The following is a 25,755-nucleotide window of genomic DNA, read 5'->3' as shown; positions in this document are numbered from 1 at the left end:
TAAAAATTTATATATTAAGGAATTTTGTTGTATTTTCTGTAAGAAACTAATTTATTCAAAATTGGAAGTTCATTATCAGCTTGATTAAGTGTTGTTTCTTTATCCACCCCCCGTCCATGTGTGTTATTTTTCTGTATCCTAGGCTCAGCAACAAAGAAACCTGGATAACATTGTCTTGCAACAACCCAGAATAGGCAGCAAGAGAAAATCTAAGAAAGATGCATATACGATCTTTGATACAGAGATGGAAAGCACTAGCCCCAAGTCAGAACAGGATTCAGGAATTCTGGATGTTGAAGATGAGGAAGATGATGAAGAGGTAACTAATGTTTGAATTGTATAAATGAGATTATTTTTAAGCCTAAATATAGTTTGCTTGAGATAATAGTTTTTTGTGATCTTCTGATTATTCAAAATGTGATCTCATTTTGAATTCAGATGAGCCCTAATTTAAAGGAATTAAAGATACATGAAAAGAATTTAAGTCCTTTGGGTATAGTCTGAGGAGAGGGATAGCTGGGTCAAATGGTGGTTCCCAGATTTCCATACTGCTTTCCATATTGGCTTCACCAATTTGAAGTCCCACCAGCAATGTATGAGTGTACCCTTTTCCCCACATCCTCGCCAACACTTATTGTTGTTTGTCTTCATAATAGCTGCCATTCTGACTGGAGTGAGATGATATCTTAGAGTAGTTTTGATTTGCATTTCTCTGATTGCTATAGATGATCAACATTTTTTCATATATTTGTTGATTGATTGTATATCTTCTTCTGAGAAGGATCTGTTCAGATCCTTGGCCCATTTGTTGATTGAGTTATTTGTTTTTTTGATGCTTAGCTTTTTGAGTTCTTTATATACCCTGGAGATTAGTGCTGTATCTGATGTGTGGGTAAAGATTTGCTACCAGGATGTAGACTCTCTGTTCACTTACAGATTGTTTCTTTTGCTGAGAAGAAACTTTTTAGCTTAAATTGTGGTATATATATGAATAAGAATTGTAATGCAAAAGAAAAGTACATGTATAAAGACATGAATTGGCATAAACATACTTTATATACAAAGATATGAAAAATTGTGTTTTGTATGTTTGTATGTGTAATAAGAATTGTAATGCATTTTGCTCTCGTGTATTAAAAAATAAAATCAATTAAATAAAAAAAGAATTTAAATTTTGATTCTTTTGAAAGAACTTAGATTTTAAGTATATTTTTCCATTTTTTAAAAGATTCAGAGTTTTTGATTCTATACTGACGATATACTACATTAAGGAAAGAGTAGAGTTTACCTGATCTAGAGACCAGAGGTCCAAATGACCATAAACTAAATCTAGAACAGTTATTTGAGATCAATAAAAGATGTTATTTAAAAAAGGAAGATGGATTTCATTGTCTTGAGAAATGATTTGGATTTAAAATATAAAAACATTCCTAAAAGCTGAGAGTATGTTTTTGGAAGCAGTTGATTATGGGGTATTTGGGAGTTTTGTAACATATCTATAACCTCTTAGATTATTAGTTCTGTGTCACTGTCAGGCAAAGAATTAGATAAAGTGGCTTAACTAGTACATATTTTTATATCCTTATTTGTTGTTGGAAGTATAAAATGTTATTAAAACTACAATTACAGTGACATTTGAGATTCCTATTACCATATTTATTCTAAATATTTATTATTTCATACTTAATCAGTTTCTTTGTGAGTACAGTATTTAGGAGCATGAGCTTTGGAGTCAAATAGGCTATTCGAATCCTGGCTCTGCTATTTTATTTTAAAAAGTTATCAGTAATTATATAATTTACTTTAAAGATGGCCGTTAGCGTGTGAGGAACCATTTTTACTCCTGAACTCAGTAACCTCTTTTGCCCTTTAAGTGCTCATCTTCTTTTCATTGTTTTAATTTTTCAGGTAAAACTAGGCTAACTATTTCTTCCCCATTCTTGTCCCCTCTTACACCTTTACTATCCTTCTTCCTCTCCTATTATGCCTAAAACCATGCCCCCCAAACCTGTCACCATCTAATTTTGTAATTTTGGGTAAATTGTTTAATTGTTGAAACATTAAGTGTTTTCATGTGCCAAGTAAAGATAATAATCCTGGATCTATGTAAATGTCAGCTCCATAAAAAATGGTCAACAAATATTAATTTTTATCTTATTTTTATTAGTCTTTCTTGCTGACTTCTGTTATGCATCACTACTGTCAGTGTGCCTGTCCCTGTTATTATTCCTTTAACTTCAAAAATCAAGTTGACGTTGTTTGAACTGTTTGGGCTGAAAAACAAATACCAAATTGTTTATGTCTGAAACATTAGCTTTTAGTTGGGTTGAATGTCTGAGGGACTATTGTATGTTTAAAGTACTACATTCTTTTATTTAGTTTTTATTGTTTAAGGGTCACATTTCTGTAATTTAAGTGAGTAATTGTACTTAGATGACCTAAAATTTATACTATACTAGGAGATATTTATGATGTAAACAAGGTAAATAGTTAACAGTGCCTAACAGTTTGATCTCAGTCCCTATTATACTTTGATAGTAAGAACTCTTAATGGCTCTTTATAAAATCAAGAAAAGTCCTTTGAATGTGATTTAATGGGTCACTTTAGACTGAAGAACTTGCTGTTTTTTTTTTTTTTCCTTATAATCCATGGAGATAGATAGAGGCAGAAAGGAATTGATCTCTTTGAATATTTTCTGGTATTTTCTTTTCTTGCCCAAGATGACTAGTATGTAGGATATGGATCCACCCTGGGGACCCGACTGTGAAGTACTGGACTTATCACAGGTAGCCATTTACAATGGTGGTTTAATACAGTCTCAAGAAAGACAAGTTAATTTTTTTTTTAACATTTTAAGTACCCATCAAGGAAATTAAATTTGCAGAATGGCTTATGGAAACAGAATTTGGACATAAAGTGTATTCTTACTCCTTGACGAGATGGTTAGATGATAATATCAAAGAGTGAATTATATACCCTGTTCTAAATAGGAAACATTCTTTGGCACTTAATTCAGTGAAGATCATGAGAATGTTTCTTTTAATTTATGTGCCATTCTTCTTCTTTGCTTTGTCCTATAAGGTCAAGAGAAGATGAGGAAAGTGGGACTAGTCAAATATGTTGGGATTTCCTCATCAAGGAACTATTATAAGAATGTATTTGGAAGTTAATATTTTTAAATGATTCAGTATCCCAAATTAAACAGAATTCATGTTGAAGATTGCTGATTGAGCTCTTACAACAAGAATTTGGCATTTCACTGTCATCTGATGGCATCCTATCCTTTTAAAAAAAATCCTACCTTATATCTATTTACTTCTCAGTTTGAATCTTCTTCAAGTGCACATTCTTAATCTCAAACCTCATGTAGAGAATTATTTATTTAGATGTCTCTAAACTGGTTTCTTGGCATAGTTCTTGCATGGTGTGAATAAATTCTTCAGATAAGGTCTTTCGTGACCCACTGTGACGTTCTGACCTTCATTCTTGTCATTCTTTAATGGACCTCATTGAGAGCCTCATAGTTTTTGGAGTATTGTGACTTTTAACTGTGTGCATGATAGCCACTGCATAGATTCCTATAGGGTAGTGGTTCTTAATCTATTTGGGGTCATATATTATTTTGAGAGTGTGATAAAAATATACAGAGTCTTTCCTTAGTGAAATGTGTGTTTATATACTTGCAAAAAGTTCTGCATGAAATTTAAAGGGATTCATGAAATTCATTACTCCTAGGAGCCAACTTAAGCTCCCATGATACAGGGCAGTACTTCTTGAACTCAAATGTATGTAAGAAAATGCTTGGGAAGTATATCAAAATGCAGATTCTGATACTGAACGTTGGCAATCAGAGTGAGTCTGCATTTTTACCAAGGTCTCAGCAAAGGAGGGTACTTTTGGTCTCTGCAGCATACTTTGAGTTGCAGGACTGTAAAGGACCTTGAGGAAGTTTCTTTAGTATATAAATAAAATAAACTCATGAGTGTTTGGGTCTCATATTGATTTTCCAATAAAATGATTTATAAATATTCTGGTAATAAATTCGATACTTGAAGAGAAAGTTGTATTTGTGTACTAAAATCTGTTCCTTATAGTTGGGTACCAGTATTGCAAATGAAATTTGATATTTCCTCTTTTTTTGAAATTTTATAATTCTGATTTAACAAATTTACTTTCTTATTCTTTCAATTAAGACTTTTTAACCCTTTTGTATACTTTTAATGGAAAAATACTTAATACATTCTTTGAGTAGAATGACAGTTGTAGATTATTTGCTATGTCTTTAGCTTAATGGTATTTCTTAATAGGAGATCATGGAATGAAGTAGGTAGGAAAACCCAAACCCCTAGAACATGGCTTTGCACATATGAGGCAGAAAATTAATGTATTATTAAACCGAAATAAAGTTTATTTAGAGATGGGAAAATTTAGTAGCCTGGGGAAATGAAAATGGAGTCCTAGTAGTAAATTACCATCTTGGATGGAAAAACCAACTCCCATGTTGAACCTGCTGATGAAGTTAGGCCCTCTCCCCCCAGGTTTTGTTGAAGTATAGTACATCTCTTAGTGATTGCTGAAAAGTGTTGGAAAGAAAAATATTTCCTAGTAAAATTTTCTCTATATTTTTGAGTAAGTCAGTCAAATGGTCACAATTAAGAAAAGTTTTTTTTTTTTAGATTAATCATGTATGATATTTAACTGTTTTTGATGAACAACTTAATTATTTAGATTTTCAATGAAAATATGTATCATTTGGGGAATCTGATTTGAATCTCTATTTTGTATCATGATATATGCATGTTTTAATGTTCTTCAATTGTCTAGGGAGGACTTTAAAACAGTTTTTAAAAGTAGTGAACATTTTGGACTGAGAATGTATTTATTGTTTGTATTCACCGGGAGTACCATTTTGAGACATTTGAAAACAAAATGCAAAGAAACTCTCAAGATGACATATTGTTTGTGAAAAGATGAACAATAATATCTACTGTGAGTAGGGCTGTTGTGAGGATTAAGTGAAATGCTTGATACATATAATGGTATGAGTGTAAATAGTTCCTATTACAACATTATGACTTTTTTTTTTTTAGATAAAGGTGAAATATCAGTTGACAATTTTTTGGTAGTGTATATTTGCATAGACTGATGACTCTCATCCAATATATACAAAAAGTTGCTAAAATGAAGCAGTATTGAATAAAAAATTGTTTCAAAAAGGTGACACATGTCTGTAATCCAAGCTACTCTGGAGGCTGAGGCTGGAAGATTACAAGTTCAAGGCCAACCCTGGCAGCTTAGTGAGAACCCATCTCAAAATAAAAAGACTGGGGATGTAGCCCAGTAGTACAATGTTCGTGTTCAGTACTTAACACAAACACATAACACACACGCGGGTGCGTACGCACATACACATACATGGTTCATGATTTCCTCTTTGTTTCTAGGTTACTTCAGATCTCCTTCATTCTTAGAATACTTCCTTGGTAGCACACTTCTGACAAATTTTAGTTTGTATCTCTTTTAATTTGTTTTCAAGCTGTTAAGGAACACTAGCCACCTTGACATCCAGGCCAACCTACAATGAAATAAATGTTTGTTCATCAAATGATTCATGTCAGGTGTAGCTCTCCAGATTTTGGTGTGTGTGTCCTTTGAAACATGGAATTAGCAGATGGATTTACTAATTTGCATATGAATGCCATGTACTTTAGAACCTTTAGGAATGTCTTGATTGTGGCATTATACTAATTTTGAGGTGGCAGAGTGTATTAATGTGCTAGGGCTGCTTTAACAAAATACTAACAGAAGATGAGGATTAAACAACAGAAGTTTAGTTTTTCACAATTCAGGAGTGAGGGGGAAGTCCAAGATCAAAGTTCAAGCATGGTTGCTTTCTCTTATAACCCCTCTCCTTGGCTTATAGATGGCTGCCTTCAAGTTTTTCTTTTTATATATGTCCCTGGTGTCTGTTTCTCTTGCTTGTTAACATGACATCAGTCTTGTTGGAGTAGGGCTCCCATTATGACCTTATTTAACTTTAAGGCACCTTTTGCAAATACAGTCACATTGGGGGGTTAAAGCTTCAACATATTAATTTTAGGGGGCTCAACACAGGATGATTGGAAAGTGCGCAAATAAGACTTGTATTTAAAGATACATAGTCCAATCCTTGTGCTATTGTAGCAAATCATGTAAATTTCTCTGCTTTTTCTCACCTACAAAATAGTGACAATAATTAGTTTGTGTCAAATTTCTTGTAAAACATAGTAGTTGTTTTGATATTTGACCCATATTTTAAGTGGTTTGTGTAAAAGCTTTCTATTGACAGAAAGGTAGCAAAAAATGAGGATTATTACTCAGTAAGTTAAAGTGAAATAAAGGATGCCATTATAAATTCATTTTCATTAAACCAAATTGGCAGCCCATAGGCCAGAAATAGCTTTAAGATGGTTCGTTGGTTTACACAGGGCTTTAAAAAATGTTAAATTGATTGCTGTGTTACATGGCTTTCCATTGCTGTGACAAAACACCTGAGTCAAAATTATTTATCAGTCCATAGAAATCCTCTCATTCTATTTTTATTGCTAGCCACTACTGCATTGTTTGGCTATAGCATAGTTTAGTCAGCCAACCTATATATGAACATAGTGATCTCTACTATTTTCTTATAAAAGAGTGTTTCAGACGCACATATATTAAAATAGCAAAAATAAAAAAAATACACTGAATATCAAGTATTGGCAAGTACATAGAGCAGTTGACATATCGGGTGGAAAATGTGAAATGGTACAATCACTGTGGATAATTTTTTAGAAGTTTATTAAAAAGTTAATGTACCTTTATCATATGGCCTTCCACTCCTACTCCTAGGTATTTAATCAATATATTCACTAAAAAGCCTGAACCTGAATATTTACAACAACTTTGTTCATGCATTGCCCAGAGTACAAACAACCCAAACATCCTTCAGTGGATGAAGGCATAAACAAACTTTGGCATATCCCTAATTGGACTATTCCTCTGAAATAAAAAGGAATGAAAACTGATATATGAAACAGTACAGATGAATCTCAGATGCCTTATGCCAAACAAAAGGATCCAAATTCAAAAGTCTACACGCTGCATGAGCCTATTTATTTATTTACTTGTTGGGGATGGGATCGAACTTAGGTTCTCAAACATGCTAAGCAAGTGCTCTACCACTGAGCTACATTCCTAGCATGTATGAGTCTATTTGTAGGACACTCCTGAAAAGGAAAAACTCCAGGGGCAGAAAATGGATCAGTGTTTGCAAAGGTTGAGGCATGAGGGAACAATTTTACTACAAAGGGGCATGGAAGAATTTCAGGGGGTGTTGGAATTTTTTTCTTTTTATCTTGATTATTATGAGTACAGGGCTATATGCATTTGTCAGAATCTACAGAATTGTTCACTAGAAACCATGAATTTTACCATATGTAAAATACCTTAAAACTTCACTAAATAAAAAAAATGCAGGCAAACCTGAGAATATTTTTCCATATAGTTAATGATGTATCTTCAGAGTAGGTTCCTAGAAGCAGGAATGTTAAGTCCAGGGATAAATGTGTAGTTTGTTGGATAATGTCAAATTGCCCTCCATAGAAGTTGTATCCCCCCCGCCCCCCGCCAGCCCTATGCCAGCAATGTATGGGGTACCAATTTCCTTGTTCTTTAAGAGAGTATTTATTTTTAAGCTTTTAAATTTTTGCCAATCTCATAAAGGAGAAATTGTATCTCTGTATAGTTTCAATTTGTATTCCTATTATTATAGATAAAGTTGAGTTATAAGCTTAAGGACCATTTGTGTATACACACACGTACACACCCCATGTAGTTGGAGGGTAAACGACTCATGTATTTTGCTCGTTTTTCTAATGAATTTGTTTCCTTTTTTAATTTTTACAAATTCTTTATATATTAGGGATGTTAGCTCTTTGTCTAGTATATTGTAACATGTTTCTTCTTAATTTGCTTACCTTAATTTTTCTTCCTCTCAGACCTTTTATATTTAATATTATACTTAATGTTAAGTTAGCTTTTTTGCCCAGCAGTTTGAAGTCTCTTAGCATATTGCTGGTTAAATAAAGTCCACTTGAAGTTTTATTTTACCAGGGTTCAACTTTAAGTAGAGACTTTGGAGAGAAAAGCCTTTCATTTTTGGCTATAGGTTTTTTTTTTTTTTTTTTTTTTTTTGCAGGACCTCAGTACCAAGAAATAATCCCCACTTTTAAAAAATTGGTACATTATAGCTGTACATACTGATGGGATCCCTTCCCCTCTCCCCGATTTTCTTCTGCTTAGTACAAACACTTGCATAAACAAATTTGTAATCTACTTAGGGATTTGTCATTAAGGATCCTAATAATTTGTGAGAAGCTCTGTAGCAAAATTCTGTAGTTTTCAGATAGAGCTCTGGTCAGGTTATTCTTATGTGCTCAAAGGCTTAGAAAATATATTTTTGCTAATTCTAGTTACTTAGAGCCATAGGACTTCTAGTTTGTTGGTATGTCTACTGTGTTTAGTCTAGTTCCATGAAAGCTTATGTCCACATGAATTCTACACTTCTCCTCTAAATTTTTGAAAGTAAAGTAATTCAGACAAGCACCCTGGTGAAAAATGTTTGCCAGGTATTTCCTGGCTTCCAGACATAATATGGGCAGTCACAAATGATCCTCTGAATGCAAAAGCCATGTCTCTTCACTAATCATTTGTTGTTTGCTTCCTACAGAAAAATGCCTGGTACACTTTAATGACTTGAGATCCAGCTGATTCTCAGAAATGAGCACTAAGCCTCTGCATTCATGTACCAATACCAAGAAACTGTTTTGTGTAAAGTGGTAATTAGAAATATTTTCAAGGTGAAGAATGGCCCAAATAATTAGTGAGAAACATATTTAAATTCTTTGCAAGCTTCTATCAATAATTTTTGGATGCTCCATCTACTTTAAAGGTTTCTTAAGAGAAAAAGAAATGGTATGTGCGTGCATGAGAGAGAGAGAGAGAGAGAGAGAGAGAGAGAGAGAGAGAGAGAGAATGAATTTGTGTATGTCTGCATCTTCTGGGACAGATGTGTGAACAGCAGGGCTAGAGTGTCCTAATGCATTTCTGTTTTCATGTCCTATCTTTATCAGCAGCATAGGCAAACCTCTAATAGAACATTTTCTACTCTTCTTGAGTGGAGGGAGCCAAACAATGCTTTCTTGTACTGTTCTCCTTTTCTAAGGTTATGCTTACCCAGCAGTGAAGCCGGTACATTATCAGGTCATTACTGCAGATGCCTAACCCCCCACCCCAGACTTCCTTCTCTAGTGAGTCTTTTAAGATAGTAGAAATAGCTACTGACACTGACTCTTTTCTGTGGGGAGGGGAGGGTAACAAAAATATTAAATAGATGTATCTGTTAAAATTTGAATGGCATAATTTATTTTATAATCAAAATCTCCCTTTTTGACTGAATTTCCTCCTGAGTTATGGAGGAGAAAAACCATACCCAAACCCATGGAATGTCATTTGTATGTAAACTATCCAGAATATGTTATTTTGTTATAAAAGTACAAGTGGATTAAGTCTGTGGGCTAAGGATATAACTAAGAGATCAAGTTTTCTTTGATTTCCCAAATGGCACTGTTTTCTTGACAGCTTGCATAAAGTATTTGTAAAATAGTTTTTAGACTAATTATAATTAAATAAACACATCACAGTAAAAAAATTTTTCTTTTTACTTTAATGTGTAAAAACATTTGTCTATGTTTTATGGGAGGAACTTAGCCATTTACCTTTACATTTTCAGAAGCTTCCTTTTACTTAAACTAAGATCTTTACTAGAAAAGAAGCAAAAGATATCAGGAAAGACAAATTCTGATGTTCTGCAAGTATTTTCATAATCTAATCAGAAACAGAAATGTTCATGTTTCTTTTCTTCTTGACCACCTAATATTCTCATATCTACTCTGAATCTTTGTATCTTCTTTAATATCATTTACAGGGGTTCGTGAGGCTGTTTTTTCAGTGTGTATTTAGTAATCCTATTTATAAATTGACTTTTTTCTTCCTTGTTTATTCTTTTGTCTATAGATTGTTTTTGGTCATCTTGCTTCACGTAATAGCTGGTACGTTTACAATTTTTAAATGCTTCTTAGCAAATATTCCATAGGCAAAGATGAGAAAATACTGCTTTGACTGAAACTGTTAATATTTATCACATAAGAGTCATTGTATTAACATCTGTATTAGCATATAGTGGATACAGTATCTCTAATGTATATGTGAATATGAAATTATAGAAGAGTATAATAGTTACTTCCATGATATCTACTCCTAGATATGATAGTGCAGTCAATCCTCCCAAATTTTAATAGCTTATTATTTATCTTTATTAAATATTAACAAATATTATTTAAAAATATATACAAATTCTCTATATTATATAACATGCTCCCAGGCATAGATCTTATTTGTAGTATATAAAATCTTACTATTGGATCCTTCTGAAAATTCAGAGGTTTGAGTAGGCAAAAGGCACTACTCCATTTACAAACTATACAGGGAATTAAGCAGCTGCTGTCCTTGGTGATGAAATTATTTCATGTGACTTCTTAAAGAAAACAACTAGTTAAAAAAGCAGAATAATCTTGAATGTGCTATTTGTGACTATTGTTGGTATCTTCATAGATCTATTTGAACTTCTAGAAAAATACAGACCCCAGTATCTTAAAGTCTTGAGTTCCTGACTGCCAGGCAGAGGAAATGTTTAACTATTTTAATCATGTTTCTGTATCTCAAAAAGAAAGCCCTTATGAGAGGAAATGACAAGGTCCTACCACAAAGTTATCTCTTATCAGTTATAGTCTCAGTCGATAATGATTTGTCAAATTTGGACATGTGTAAAATACAAGGTCTGTGTTATTTACTTTGGAAAGGAAAAATTAGATGAAGCAGATAAAGAAGGAGTCATGGCTTTTGTTAGGAGACAGAAACCATTAGAGACAGTCATTGTTAGCTTAGGAAAGTGTCCTTGGACCCCTCCCTGTTGAAACCCAAACCTGCTTGAGTCATTCTTTGCCACTTGAGGGGAGGGAGGGGCAAAGGTAGGGAAGAAGTATGAAGACAGCTTTGACTGGGAGTTAGCATTTTAAATACCTGAATGTGGACCTTAAAGCAGAACTATTGCTCTGAGTCAGGAAAAACTGTCTTTTGTTCTGATCTTCTTGCCTGCCCCCATTTATTTACATTTTGGAAAATTCATTTCTTATCCTTGCAACCGTGTAGCATTCCTTCACGTACAGCATGTGTTGCTCTTCTCCTTTTGCCTTTCTGTAGATGTAAGTGATTCTTTTTCATTAGTGGAAGCAGAGAAAACACATCTAGCTCAAAGCAACATGAGTCAGTGCATACTTTACATACCTCCATCCTCACAGCACTCTTCTGGGTTTCTCACAGTGTTCCTTCCTAGGGTTTCTCACAGAGGGGAGCAGAGAGGAAAAATGATTTCTAAATATGAGGCTGCTAGGGGAGTAGAGGTGAAGATTGTGAGCTGAAGTCCTGCTTTTCTTCTTCATTTTTTGGCCTAGATTTCTTTGTACTGCTTTCAAAGCAGGCAGTCCTTTACTTGGGAAAAACTTAGCCTGATGATCATTCCAGAGGTTAAGAGATTTGATACTTAGGTCAGAGCATTTAACAGTTGGAAGTTGATATAAAGATGTCAAAAAACCTCACATAGAATAGGTTTGATTGGAAATATTTATTGGTGATGATGGAAAAAACTTTCATCATTTCTCTAGATACATCTTTTTTTGGGGGGGGTACAGATAAACCATTCTTTGTATCTTAGTAATAAGTCTCTTTATTTGTTAAGGGATCTTAGGGAAACTTTCTCTTGGAGTGTATGGTCATTCTATTAAGGAAGGGTCTGACTTTTGCAAGGCTCTGTCTGAGGAATGGTTGCAAGCAGTTTCCTTTTAAGTGAAACTATGGCTCTGTGACAAAGTAAAACAAAATAAATTGCATAAAGAAGAATATATAAAACAAAGTTATGATTGAATTTGCTAATAAAAATTAGGTATGAAATTCTTTAAACTTTTTTGTGACTATGTATTAAGTAACTTCCTTGTAATCCTTATTTCTAAATAAAAGAAAAATATTTTATTTCCTATGCATATCAAACTTATTTATGCTATATATTTGGTTTTTTTAAAATTTTCTAGTTGTAGATGGCACAGTACCTTTATTTTGTTTATTTTTACGTGGTGCTGAAGTTCAAACCCAGTGCCTCACACTGTGGTAGGCAAGTGCTCTACCAATGAGCTACAACCCCAGCCCTATGTTATATATTTCTTCTTTGTTATTTTTTCTTATGCATGTGTAGTTTTTATGTAGTTTTGTGGATATGATTTTTAAACATGTTTCTATTGTTTTTCTTTCGAGATTATGTTTTGCTTAGCTGTAGACTCTAGTATTTTGGTAGGCTAAAACCCATGTTTTTTTGGCAAGATAAAACAGGCTCTGGTTTTTTTGCAAGATAAATTTCCTTCAAATATCCAGTTTGTAATAGGAGGGGTGACCATAAAGGTGGTTTAATGTTGGGGTCATTTCATATAGGGAGGGACTATAATGATCACTTGTTGGCCCTTTTTAAGTAAACTTATTCACATAAAATTTTGTTTTGTATATTTATAGCGCATATAGCACAGTGAGGTACTTTATAAATGGAGAGCTTTAATTTTTGCCATCATGGGTGTGAAGTATATGAACAGAATGTTCCATTGATTCAAAGCAGTATAGAGATATGATGGTTTGAGAGGGAAAAGAAACTAAGTCCTGTGCCACTGAATTGTGGAATTTGTAGATTTCATTAAGAAAAGCATCTTGGTTACAGAAGGTATGTCCTTCAAAAAGAAATGTGGTTTACTTTATGAAACAAAGGAAACCAACATTGTCATCATGCATCAGCATAACTCAGTTGAGATGAGCCAGTTGCTTATGTTCTGAGAATCATGTTGCCAGTGCCACAATAAAAACATCAGCGGGGCCTTTATTTTGATTACTTCTTCATGTATTTTTCTTTTCCTTTTTGGTGTGTTCAACATTTATTTGCAGCGTCTTCTTTTATTCTTATTGAATCCCTATGTATCAACTGATGGCTCTTTCTTTTCAATTGAGGAAAGCTAGGCCAAAGTAAACTGTGACCTTCTCATTGTCAAGTCACATAGCAAATTAGTTTTGGCACTGAGACTTGACTCCAGTTCTCATCTAATTTTTTGTCTTTTATTGTCTGAGGGTCTAGATTTAATTAACATACATTATTCACATTCAATCTGCTGGTATTACTATGTTTGGTGATTTTATTTATAATCCTTTTTTTTTAAAAAAAATATCTCCCCTCCTTTCCTAGAATATTTCTGTATTTTGATTGTATAATGAATTAATTATTTACTAATTTTTGTGCCTTTCTGAAGTTGAATGCAGGCCATTTAATTCATCCTGTGTTGCAAGATTTGTTTTTGACCAGTGAAACTTTTTTGTTTTTTAATGTAAACTACCATGTATCTTAGAATAAAAAAGTCAAGTCATCAGAGTCACATTCTCAAATTTTTTGGTATTTTCCCTTTAGAGTCCTAGGGCCCAAGAAGTATGTCTTCAGTGGATATAACAGTGCCTTCTGTTTCTCTTCTCTGCTATCCATCCTGTGTCTTGGCCCAGCCATGGTGTATACCTTCACAGTTTATTAATCTCTTAACTAGAATAACAGAACTAGGTGTTTTGAGGCATAGCTTTTGTTTGTTTTGTATTCACACTTAGAAGCTAGTGCCGATTTTTTTTTAAACACTTGAGTAGTGAAAAATGCATGCAGTTACTCTTAATAGCTCTGTTTGAAAAATATTTTAATGATAATCTTATGTTTGCAGGTCCCTGGGGCCCAAGATTTGGTGGATTTCTCTCCTGTTTATCGATGTCTACACATATATTCTGTTCTGGTGAGTCTTTATCTGGCTCTGCCTAATAAAGATATTTATTTTTTATTATTTTTAAAAATATATCTTTAGTTGTAGGTGGATACATACCTTTATTTATTTATTTATATTTATGTGGTGCTGAGGGTCAAACCTAGTGCCTCACATGTGCTAGGAAAGTGCTTTACCACTGAGCCACAGCCCCAATAAAGATATTTACTGAATTCAAACTCTCATTTTTGGTAAATTTTCTGTTTATTATTAAGCATGCAATGAGAAATTAGTGTATTCAAGGAGTTTTAAATAATTCAGTCTGTTCTTGGTTCTTGAATCTTTTATGTTTGCTATGTAATATGCTATAGATAGAAGTATTTCTATCAGTCATCCTCAAATTGTTAGATTATAACTAGGAATGTAGCCAGTGCCACAGAAAAACCTCAGCTAAATATCAGTAAGAACACATATCTCATATTAAAACAGTGTTTGTGAAAACTATTTACATGTACATTTTTTATTTTGAAGACATTTATTCCTTTTGTCTTATAAAAACACATGGGAAAAAGAAACTGAGTGGAAATATGGGTTTTAATAAAATTCCAAGAAATGACCCCTTTCTCTATCCTTGTGAGACAACCACATGTAGATACACAGATGAACACAAAATAACATTAAACTGTAGCATCAACAAAGACAAATTGATGAGAGGAGTCCATTCTTGTTGTTTTTTTTATAGCAAAGTTCTATGAAGCCTGTGTCAGGTTGTTTTTCACATGTTCAAGTATGTCTTACTGCTCACAGTCTGTTTTCTTCCTTCATATATATAATGTAGCATCACTTAGTCATCACTCCAGTCCTTCTAGGACACTGGTCTATGGATGTTAATGGCCTGAAGTATTTTGTGGTAGTCTCCATTAGTTTAAGAAAAGACCTACTGGCTTCTAGCCCTTCCCCTCCCACTGTTTCTTCCTCCAATCTCTTCCCCTCGCTGTCTTCTCCCTCTCCATTCTCTCTCTCTCTTTTCATCTGTCATTCCTTATGAATGAAGATGAAGCCAGGTGTAAAGTGAATTGTATCAAGGCATTTAAAATAAGTCCACAATTTATTTTTAATCTCACATATAGAGAATCATATAAATCACATATATCTTAGGTTGTGGCACAGTATTATTATTTTATTCAACACTACCTCTTGTATTTTAGTTTATTAGGTTTTTCTCATTCATTCCCTATCAATAAACCTCCTTGTCTCTCTTCCATGTTGTTGATGGACCTTTATTTTAATCTTTTATTTATATGTGGTGCTGAGAATCGAACCCAGTGCCTTACACATGTGAGGCAAGTACTCTACCACTGAGCCACAACCCCAGCCTTCTCTTACATGTCTAATGGTCATGAATGTGTATATGTGTCCTTGAAAAGAGTATGGTGATTTTTTTATATTTATATTTTAGTTGTAGTTGGACATAATACCTTTATTTTATTTATTTATTTTTTATGTGGTGCTGAGGATCAAACCCAGGGCCTCACATGTGCTAGGCGAGCTCTCTACTCCTGAGCCATAGCCCCAGCCCCAAATATGATGATTTTTCTATATGTATATGTTTTTAATTTACTCAAATGGTGTTAGGCTGTGGCTCTAGTTCTGTTTCCTGTACTTTTGGTTCAGCACTATTTTAAATATCTATCCTTATTAGAGTTTACAAATCTGGCTCATTTTCCTTCTACTAATGCATAATAGTTAATTGAGGGTTTGCATTTGCTGTGATTTTATTATTTATTACTTTAGTCATTAACACTTAAATTGCCTCTAGCAATTTGCTGTGGCAGATAGTTCTCCCTGATGGGTTCATGTGCGTTTTTATGGTTTCTATACCTAGGAACAGAATTGTTGAATCATACGGTAGAATACTTAATTTCTAATTTTTTGGTAACCTGATATTGAATGAAATCTGTTTTAATTTGCATTTATTTTAATACTGGTAAAAATTGTGCTTTACTTTATAGAATTACTTATCATTTATTTCCTATTTTTAATGCTTAGTTTGTGTTTATATTGAACTTATTGTCTTTATTTCCTTTTTCCAAAAGAGAAATTTGTAAATATTTACAGTTTAGGATGTTGAAAATATTTGTTTTTTTCCAATTTGTTGTCAAATCCTAAATTTATGTTTTTTTCATGAAACAGAATTGGTAGTTTTGATGTAATCTACTCCATCAATTTTAGCCCAATTTTAGTTTATAGTTTTTGAGTTGTGTTAAAAAAATTCTGTCTATCCCAAGGTCACAAAATATTCCCATGATATTACTTATAATATTTGCCATTTATTTTTTCCAGACTCAAGTATTATTATTCATTTTGATTTTCAATTCACTCATTTTTTTCTCAGCATGAAGTGGATTTGGAGAGACAAAGATGTATAAATAAGTGAAGCACTTATGCTTTAAATGATTTCATTATACTAGGAGAGAAGTTACATTCTTTGAATGACTAATATAATAGCACTGTATCTCATCATTTTTGTGTGCTAGTTTTTATAAGCTTTATTAAGATTTTATAATATGAAAATATAACATTTGCCTCAAATGAGAATTCTAAAGTGATTCATGGATGTATTGGAATATTAAGTTGCAGAAATCTGGTTGTACATGGTGTTAGAGTATCCTAGTGCCTAACTCAGCCTTTTGCAAATAATTGGCGTTTAATAAATGATAGCTGTCTGGTGAGAGGTGTGTTATCTCAGATACTGATAGTTAGATATAGTACTGGTATTTTAAAAAGTATGCATAGGAATTCAGGTCTCTTTGTCATGCAAATTTTATAATTGTAAAAAAAGTATACATTCTTAATTGAACAGTGACTATGAAGTTCTAATCTATGTGGGAGTGAGGGCATATTGGTAATTCTTTAGAAATGATGAAGTTCTTCCTGGAGGAGGACCTTAAACTGTCCATTTAACATTAAATTCTAGAGGCTGGGTCTGTAGCTCAGGGGCAGAATGCTTGCCTAGCATGTGTGAGGCACTGGGTTAGATCCGATCCTTAGCACTGCACAAAAATTAAATAAATAAAATAAAGGCATGATGTCCACCTGCAACTACAATTACACATTAGTGTTCTATACTGTTGAAATATTTGATATTCATACATTTTCTGTAATTTATAAGGCATTGTTTGCATGGCAGAAACAGGTCCCTTCATAGTGTTCTGTAGTTTAGAAAGGGTGCAACGAGTGGCTGGAACTTAGCTCTGGTTTTTGGAATGTATGTTAATATTTTAAACGTTGCTGTACCAGACCTGTCGGGACTTTCAATAAAATCTCCAATACCACTTTACTAAAGGAAAGGGCAGATCATGTGTCACTTGTAGTGCTGGCTTCAGTGTGTTTTGGGGACTGTGCTTTGTTTTTCTCTGTATTTGCTTCCTCATTCTCAAGTCATTAATTTGCTTCACTGCATGGTAAATTGTAGCTCCTCATAATAGTAACAACAAAGATATTTTAAAAGTGGGTTAGTAATATAAATACTATCATTTTTTCTTATTTTATAACATAGTTAATGTTAGGCCTTAAGAAAGATGATTTGAGTCTATTGAGATAGGGGGACCAAGAAGAAAATAAACCTTGTTTCCCTCATTCCTTTCTATTCCAACACTTGACTCTACTTCACAATTCAGTTTTTCATCAACCTAGTGTGTTTTTCTTCCCTGTCTTACTTCTGTATCTTACTGGACCTTCTGACTTTGACGTTGTTGGTCATTTTTGCCTTTTAACTCATAATCCCATTGTCTTCCTTTATACTGTTTTTCTTTCTGATAGTTGGTGCCTGTTTTGTTCTTTGTGGGCTCTGTTTCTTCTTTGCGTCCCTCGCTGTTCCCAGGGTTCTACCCTTGCTTCACTTCTCTTCTTTGTTTCTTGCCTTTCCTAAAAGATATAATCTACTCTCATGGTTTGCAGTATTTGATAACTTTCTTTTTTGGTACTGGTGTTGAACCCAGGGGCACTCTATCACTGAGCTACACCCCCAGTACTTTTTGTTTATTTATTTTATTTTGGGACAGGATCTTGTTAAGTGCTCAGACTGGCCTCAAATTTGCTATTGTCCTGCCTCAGCCTCCCCAGTCTCTAGGATTACAGGCATTTGCCACTGTGCTGAGCTAAAGGTCTAATAACTTTCAAACTCTTTTTGAAAGAGTGTATTTTCACTCTTTGACTTGCCCTTGAGATTGAAACATGTGTATATAATCATCTACTGGGGCTGGGGGTATAGCTCAGTGGTAGAGCATGTGCTTAGCATGCACAAGGCCCTGGGTTTGATCCCCGGACCAGAATCAACCAAAAAAACAAAACAAATCAAAACCGTATATTGAACCTAATCCTTTGGAGATTCTACAGGCAGCAGAAACTTGTTATCTCTGTATGTTTCAAAAGAAACTCTTTTTATCTCTTGCCCCCACCCTAACCCATTCTGCTTCTCCTGAGTTTCCAGTGGTCTCAGGTAGGAATAGCATCATATATCTAGTCACCAGCCAGAAACTTAATCTCATATTTTTTATCGGTGCCATATCCAAATCTCCAAAGTTTGCAAATGTGACCTCCTGAATCTAGTTTAATTTTTTCACATCATCCCTACCCCCCAAATATAACCCTAGTTCAGAGTTTCTTCAGAATTTTAAAAGTATCCTTAACTCATCTTCCTACTCTCAATCTTAAACCCTTAACTCAGTTCTCACCAGAGTCCTAGTAATCTAACATACAAATCTAACATATGTGCTTAAAATTCTCCAATTGTCTTCTGTAGAGTAAACTATAGAAATATGGAAGAAAATGTAGGGTATAGAAGGCCTTCCATATTTCCTCTTGCTTACCATCTTGACTTCATATCCTGGAATGTTTCTGGTTCTTTCAATACAGAATGCTGTTTTATGCCTTTCATCCTTTCCCCATGCCAGGTGTTCTGCTTGAATTAAAGTTACCGTTTCTTTTTATTTTGCTGATTCTTATTTTATATCCTTGTGTCCTCCAGGAGTTTTTCCTGATGTCCCAGGTGAACTCATTGGACCTCCTCCTTCACTCTTATACTAGGACCCAGCACATATTTGTATCAGTGCTAACTGTATTGTATCATCATCTTCTAAATGTGCCGTTTCTTCAGTAGATTGTAAGCTCTTTTAGGGCAGGTATAATATTTATTCATTTTATTTTTTCAAGCCCCCAGCCCTTAGCACTTAGTGGTATATAATACTCAATAAATGTTTGTTTTTGATTTTGAAAGATAACCACTCTCCTTTTGACCTACAGATGAATTCAGTCTTCTAGTCTCAGGCAGGCTTATACAATATCAGGGCAGGGACTTACATGAGGGAAAACAGTTCTATTGGTGTCCAACGGAAGGATCATAACATAAGTAACAAAAAGTTCTAATATTTTGTCATTTACAATAGTGTTTATCTGAACTTTTGGCCTGGAGGATAACAAGGCACACTTTGAATAAACATCGCAATATTTATTATTTTTAGTGAAACCGACCTTCCATTCACCCCCCCTTTTATGGCTGTGCTGCTTATAAATTCCCAAAGGATTATTTGAAAAATCCTACTTATATCTGCCAGCCTTATCAGTAGGGCAGGAGTTCACGTATTGTAACAGGAGGTCAGATTTCGGTCATGGTCTTATAGATGGGGCCAAGCACCTGTAAATTCTTCCTTTAGTGACTAAAGTGAAGTACAATATCAAACAGGCAGTGAGACTTTTCTAGGAAGTGCTGAACTTTGGCAGGAAGGGCAAACTTTGGTGGGTGGGGGGGAGGGAAGAAAGTGAACAAGGGTCAGATACTGGTTAATGGCGACTTGGTCCTTGATATAATAACGCAATGGAAGTGTTCAGGGCAGAGGTAGGTGTATTTTATGGAATTGTTTTGAACAATTTATCTGGCTTAAATCTTCTCATACAGTTTAGAGATGGACAGATAAGTAGCAGAGTATAAAAAAATTATGGTCATTAAAGAAAAATATTTTTTAAAAAGAGAAAAATCATAAATTAAAAAATTTACTGTTAAAGAAATAATCGATAATAATAATGATCTGAGGTTCTTGTACACAGTATAGAGTTAGTTAAAAAGATAGATGGGCATCTAATGAAGACAGAAACCAGTCTGTCTTACAGATTTTCAAAAACTCAGTTGACATAGTGTTATCTGCCATGTTTATGGGCTCCAAGCCTCAAACCCAGCTCAATTTGGATAAAAATTTGCTCTTGTTGAAGTTCTTTTTATTCTCTGAATCTTTTCCAAGTTCACTGCTTTCTCACTGTTTCATGTATACCCCTTAACAGGTTGGATATCATTGAGAGGGACCAGAGGAGTAAACCTATAAATATAACCATTCTCCTGGTATATGGGTCTCATTTGTGATCTTTTCTTCTTTTGATATCTGGGTCACCAGCAATCTTATATCATCTACTCATTAACAATTTTGATTTCTACATAAAAAATGTAGACAAAACATATACCTTTGATTTATATACTTTTCTGCATACGTGTTGTACAATCATCAAAAGTTTAAAGATTTCTGACATCTTGGGTTCAGGCATAGCAATTACAACAATGTGTGGATTTCTTTTTCTTTTTGGGGAAGCAGCAACACCCTAGTATTACATGAATCATAAGAACCTCAGTTATATCTAATATTCCTCCAGTCTCTAAAGGCAACAGTAAGAGAGCCTAAGATATAAGGGAATGAATGCACAATATTGTGCTGTGAATTCATTATTACCAACAGTCTATGATGTGCATTATTTTTCTTAAACTTTCTTAGGCAAGGGACTTTGGAGAATTTGATGAAAACTGGGAATCATTTATCCAGACAAAGTGTACATATGTACATGTAATGTTTTAATTGGAATTTCACAAGTATCCTCAACTCCCTGAATCTTATCATAGACCCAGAAGGAATCCCTCATCTAAAAGGAAGTATAGGCAGAGTCAGGTTTTAGGCATTTACTGAGAATGGCCCCAATTGCATTTGAATACCTCATGTTAAAAGCCTCTTAACAACTCCCTACCATCTTGTCTTTTTCTTAGATTTGGAAACCTTGTCAAAATCTAAATATAAATGTGTATTTCAGAGTGACCTTATTTTTGTCATAAATTTTTGTTCGCTGGACACCCATTATGTAGGGCAAAAGTGATAATCTGTTTTTTTTTTTTTTTTTTGGTTAGGGATAAGTTAGCTTCCACAGCTAGACTAATTGTTTTGTTTCCTGAATTCTTTTACTTAGAAGGACCAGAGCAGAGATTTAGAAGTAATTATGAGAACTCTTGATTACTAATTGATTTTCCTGACAGAACTAATTGGGTTAAGTTTCAGAATATTTTACTTTTATTTGCTTTTCAGAATATCTCTTTTTTGGAACTTGATTCTTACTAAGAGAAGCAACTCAGCAGCAAAACTAGAATTTACCCACATCTCTTCATAGTACTTCATGATTGTTGTAGCAGCAGAGGGTGGGATGGAGTAGGCTGAGAATTTCTACTGGTATAGTCTGGTATGGTCTACAAAAACCATGGTCATGATAGTTACAGATAATAGTAAGGGAAGGATCTGAAGAGTAAGTGACCTTTTTTTTTTTTTTTTGAAGGTTTTAAGCTTAAAAAGCTTTGGTAGCAATTGACTATTATATTAAAGCATGGGGAAATAAGTAATTGAAGAGTCTAAGACTTTACTAAAGTTTTTAATTGAAAAAAAAAAAGATTTGTTTCAGCATTCCCAAGGTTACTTCATGATTTTTTAAAATGGTGGTAGTTGAAGGGTGTTGTGTGTATATATATGTATATATTTGTAATATCATCAGATTGGATTTTTTTATAATACAGCTATTTAGTTTCATAGTGCTTCATAGATTTGACTACATTAAATAAGTGACCTATGTGGTAGATATAGGAAAAACACTTTGTTAGGTAGAGACTTGTCTTTCTCACTCTGAATCACACTGTGAAATAGTGCCTTTGTTGGTACCAATGTGAAGATTTTAGTGTTCTTATTTTTGCATTTTTATCAAAAGGCATTGTTGCTACTTAAAACGTTGGCTACAAGAGTTTAAACATAGACTTAAGGCAGATCTGAAGGATTTGACTGTATTTCTGAAAATATATGGATTATATTTTAATGGACACTATAAAAGTGGTTCAACATTTCTGCTATATCTTGATATTAAGACAGTTGATTGGCAAATGAAAAAAAGATACATATCAGCCTCACATTGTTTTTACCAATGCTCCTCACCAACTCCTGACCTGAATGATAATAAACAAATAGAGCTATAACTGATTTCTTTTTAGTTTTCATTAAAATTTATAGCATTTCCATAATATTTAAAAAGAACTCTCCTGATTCTGTTTTATATGTTGAAACTGTTGATTTGTATTTATTGTGCATAACTGTAGTAAAAATACATTATTTGAACTTTCAGTTTTTCATAACAAATACTTCAGTAAACATATAAATATTGGTTTGGTCAAATGCAAGCAAGATCATTTACTGTTCCTATACTAGAACTTAAGGCTAATGAGAAATGTCTATGTATAAAATTCTGGGTGCTAGGAGTTTGTGAATAAATGTTTTTCTTAGTTGATATTTCCAGAGATGCTGTTATACAGAAGGGGAAATACTTTATTTTGCCAGTGATGAGAAATTGTAAATGGTAAATCTAGAACTCCAGCATTGCTAGAGGCATATAGTTTAATGATTGAAATTATAGTTGTTTCTGGAGATGTATTTGTAGAGAACACTAATCTCATCAATTGACCTGTTAAAAAATAATGAAATAAAAAAGAAGGGGTCCCCTGTTTCAGATGTCATTGAAACTTCATGTACTATACTGCTTGAGCATTTTGCAGCACATGTTAGTATATTCTGAGAAGATCTACCAAAAAAAAAAATTGAACTTTTCTAAAGCCAGCATGTATTAATATACTGGAAAATACAAAGGACACCTTCTCTTCTAAAAGTTTATAATTTAGTGGATCAAAAGAGAAGCTGCTTTGTGAGACCTGAAGAAGAATTAAAAAAAAAATCCATCATGTTTATTTGAAAAACACAAATTTCCTTTGAGAAATAAAAAAGAATATTAAACTTTTAATGGGAAAGGTTTTTTGAGAACAGAAATTTGAAATAAGTAGGTACCATTTGCAAATGTTTTGGAATTGCATTGGCTTGCGGATGTTTATATACTTGAAATTTATTTTTAAGAGTTTTAGATGACTTTAATATTCCTCAAGTTGGTATTTAGACACTATTCTTCTTTATCCTTTTTACAATCGTAGTATTTCCATTTTAAATGGACTTCCTTTTCCCCTCTCAAAATATTCATCTGTTTCTCACTGTATCTAAGAGAAATGCAAGTTGCACTTCAGGAAACGGCTTATATTTAGAAGAGCCAGAGCTTTCTGATTTGCTTCCACATCTTGAGTACTTTTGAGCAATAATAATGTACTTTAAGTCTTTTCTTTATACACACACACACACACACACACACACACATACACACGCACATATATATGCACACATACACACTCACAAATGTGGAAAGTTTTGCCCTGACATATTTGGTAACTCCTAGTTGATTACTGACACTTAACAGGTTGTCTCATCACTCTCCTGCCATATCTCACTGTCTCCTCACTTTTCTGACCCACCAGTGCCTGGTGGGGTTAGATAGGCAAACACTACATAGATCATAGAGAGAAGGCCGAGGGTGAGATACTTTGTGCACTGCATTGATAAGGACACAGGAAAAGCCATTTATAGTGATAACTTTCCTGCAGTATAGGCTAATGGGCCCTGGTTTATAGTAGCTGTAATCTAACTTCTTATAATTGTCATATTGCTCTTTTAACCTGGTGACCTTATTACCCATGGGCATACATATCATTTAGCCTTGAATGTAACAAGCGGGTGTTGGGGGGTGGGGGAGGAAAAAAGAAAGAAAGAAAGAAAGAAAGAAAGAAAGAAAGAAAGAAAGAAAGAAAGAAAGGTAAAATGAATTGTTTTCAAACACTTTTCTAGACATGCATGTGTTTGTTTTCCAAATGCTAACTTTAAGATAATCAGAGTTCTCAAGTGTGCTTACTTGTTTTTAATTTTTAAACAATAATCTCCCTGAAACAGCTTTAGACATCACAATAATATGATGACTTCTGTTGACAAAGCAAACAGGAAACAATTCATTCTCCATAAAACACTCAGCAATAAATACAATTTTAAGCTTATCAAGACTATGCTTAAAATATGTAGTTTCTCACTGTAGTTTCTTACTCAGAATAAAGTAAATTTCTTAACATTGTCTGAATAGTATTCTATATTGTGTCCTGGGTGTCACTTTACCTGTTTTCTCTCCCTCCTACCTGCTCACAGACACATCCTGTGGGCTCTATTCTTATACTATTGCTCAGAAACATTGTTCTCCCTTTCTTTCTTTCTTTCTTTCTTTCTTTCTTTCTTTCTTTCTTTCTTCCTTCCTTCCTTCCTTCCTTCCTTCCTTCCTTCCTTCCTTCCTTCCTTCCTTCCTTCCTTCCTTCCTTCCTTTCTTTCTTTCTTTCTTTCTTTCTTTCTTTCTTTCTTTCTTTCTTTCTTTCCCTTCCTTCCTTCCTTCCTTTCTTCCTTCCTTTCTTCCTTTCTTCCTTTCTTTCTTCCTTTCTTCCTTCCTTCCTTCCTTCCTTCCTTCCTTCCTTCCTTCCTTCCTTCCTTTCTTTCTTTCTTCCTTTCTTCCTTTCTTCCTTCCTTCCTTCCTTCCTTCCTTCCTTCCTTCCTTCCTTCCTTCCTTCCTTCCTTCTTTCCTTTCCTTCCTTCCTTCCTTCCTTCCTTCCTTTCTTTCTTTCTTTCTTTCTTTCTTTCTTTCTTTCTTTCTTTCTTTCTTTCTTTCTTTCTTTTCTTTCTTTCTTTTCTTTCTTTCTTGTCTTCACAGTTATGCCAGTTTTCTCCCATTACCAGATATCTGGATTTGGGCTTGTAACGCTCTCACCCTCATCTTAGATATCTGCTCAGATCTGACACATTTTCTTTCATATTTTTCTTCCTGCAACCTATTTTGGTTGTAACTGCCAAGTCTGCTTATTTATTTTTAAACTTAAAAATTTTCAGTATTATCTGGCCTACCCAAGATGCTTTCATTCTGGGTAGCTTTTTAGTACATTGTTCCTGTAGTCTTCAATATCATGTGGCAGAGGGTAAGTAACCTGAGCCAAAGCCTGGTGATTTAAGCAACAAATGATCCAATAGGAGAGAAAAGGAGTTTTCTTTTGTTTTATGGGTGAATTTGGTCATCCAGATAGTTATGTAAGTGCCATATGCCAAAATGATTTTTACCAGAAGCAAATGCCATAGCCGAAGATCATGTTTATTTATGGGTTGATAATAGCAGGTGCAGTGAAGTATTTGTTTTTCACTATCCATTTGGATAGAATGGATTTATTTTAAATTGTAGAAGCCTAAAAAGTTGTTTGGGACTGTGATGATCTTTCTACTTTTTCAGATTCCTAGCCACAATCTAGAGGTAAAGAAATAATTCTTCTTCTAACCAGCACATTCTCTACTCACCCCCCAGTCTCCAAATACCTATTATTGAAAGGACCTTTTAAAAAGGCAGTAAGGAAGAAACAAGGAACCAGGCAGACTAGTATATATAGAGAGTAGATACACAGACATAAGAAATAATGCAAGAAAACCTGTATACTGTCTCCCCCAGCTCATCTCCTTTCATGTTATAGTTATAAAAATTTTAACCTACAGTTCA

The 25,755-nt window shown here is 33.9% G+C and overlaps 1 protein-coding gene and 1 non-coding gene across 3 annotated transcripts in view; both read left to right on the top strand.

Annotated features, from left to right (window-relative positions):
- Nucleotides 1–25,755, top strand: part of Exoc6b (exocyst complex component 6B) — a 607,479-nt gene that overhangs the window by 248,017 nt on the left and 333,707 nt on the right. For both annotated transcript variants that reach the window (XM_077791770.1, XM_077791769.1), the window contains 2 exons: nucleotides 143–319; nucleotides 13,927–13,995. In XM_077791770.1, the coding sequence (XP_077647896.1) occupies nucleotides 143–319; nucleotides 13,927–13,995 (246 nt within the window). The remainder of the gene's footprint in view (nucleotides 1–142; nucleotides 320–13,926; nucleotides 13,996–25,755) is intronic.
- Trnaa-agc (transfer RNA alanine (anticodon AGC)) lies at nucleotides 18,229–18,299 on the top strand. The gene has a single exon. It is a non-coding gene; the product is annotated as a tRNA-Ala (tRNA).

This window comes from Urocitellus parryii, chromosome 12, assembly GCF_045843805.1.
Source record: "Urocitellus parryii isolate mUroPar1 chromosome 12, mUroPar1.hap1, whole genome shotgun sequence".
Taxonomy (NCBI): Eukaryota; Metazoa; Chordata; class Mammalia; order Rodentia; family Sciuridae; genus Urocitellus; species Urocitellus parryii.
The sequence above is the reverse complement of the archived record's forward strand: the minus strand, read 5'-3'. Positions and strand labels throughout refer to the sequence as shown.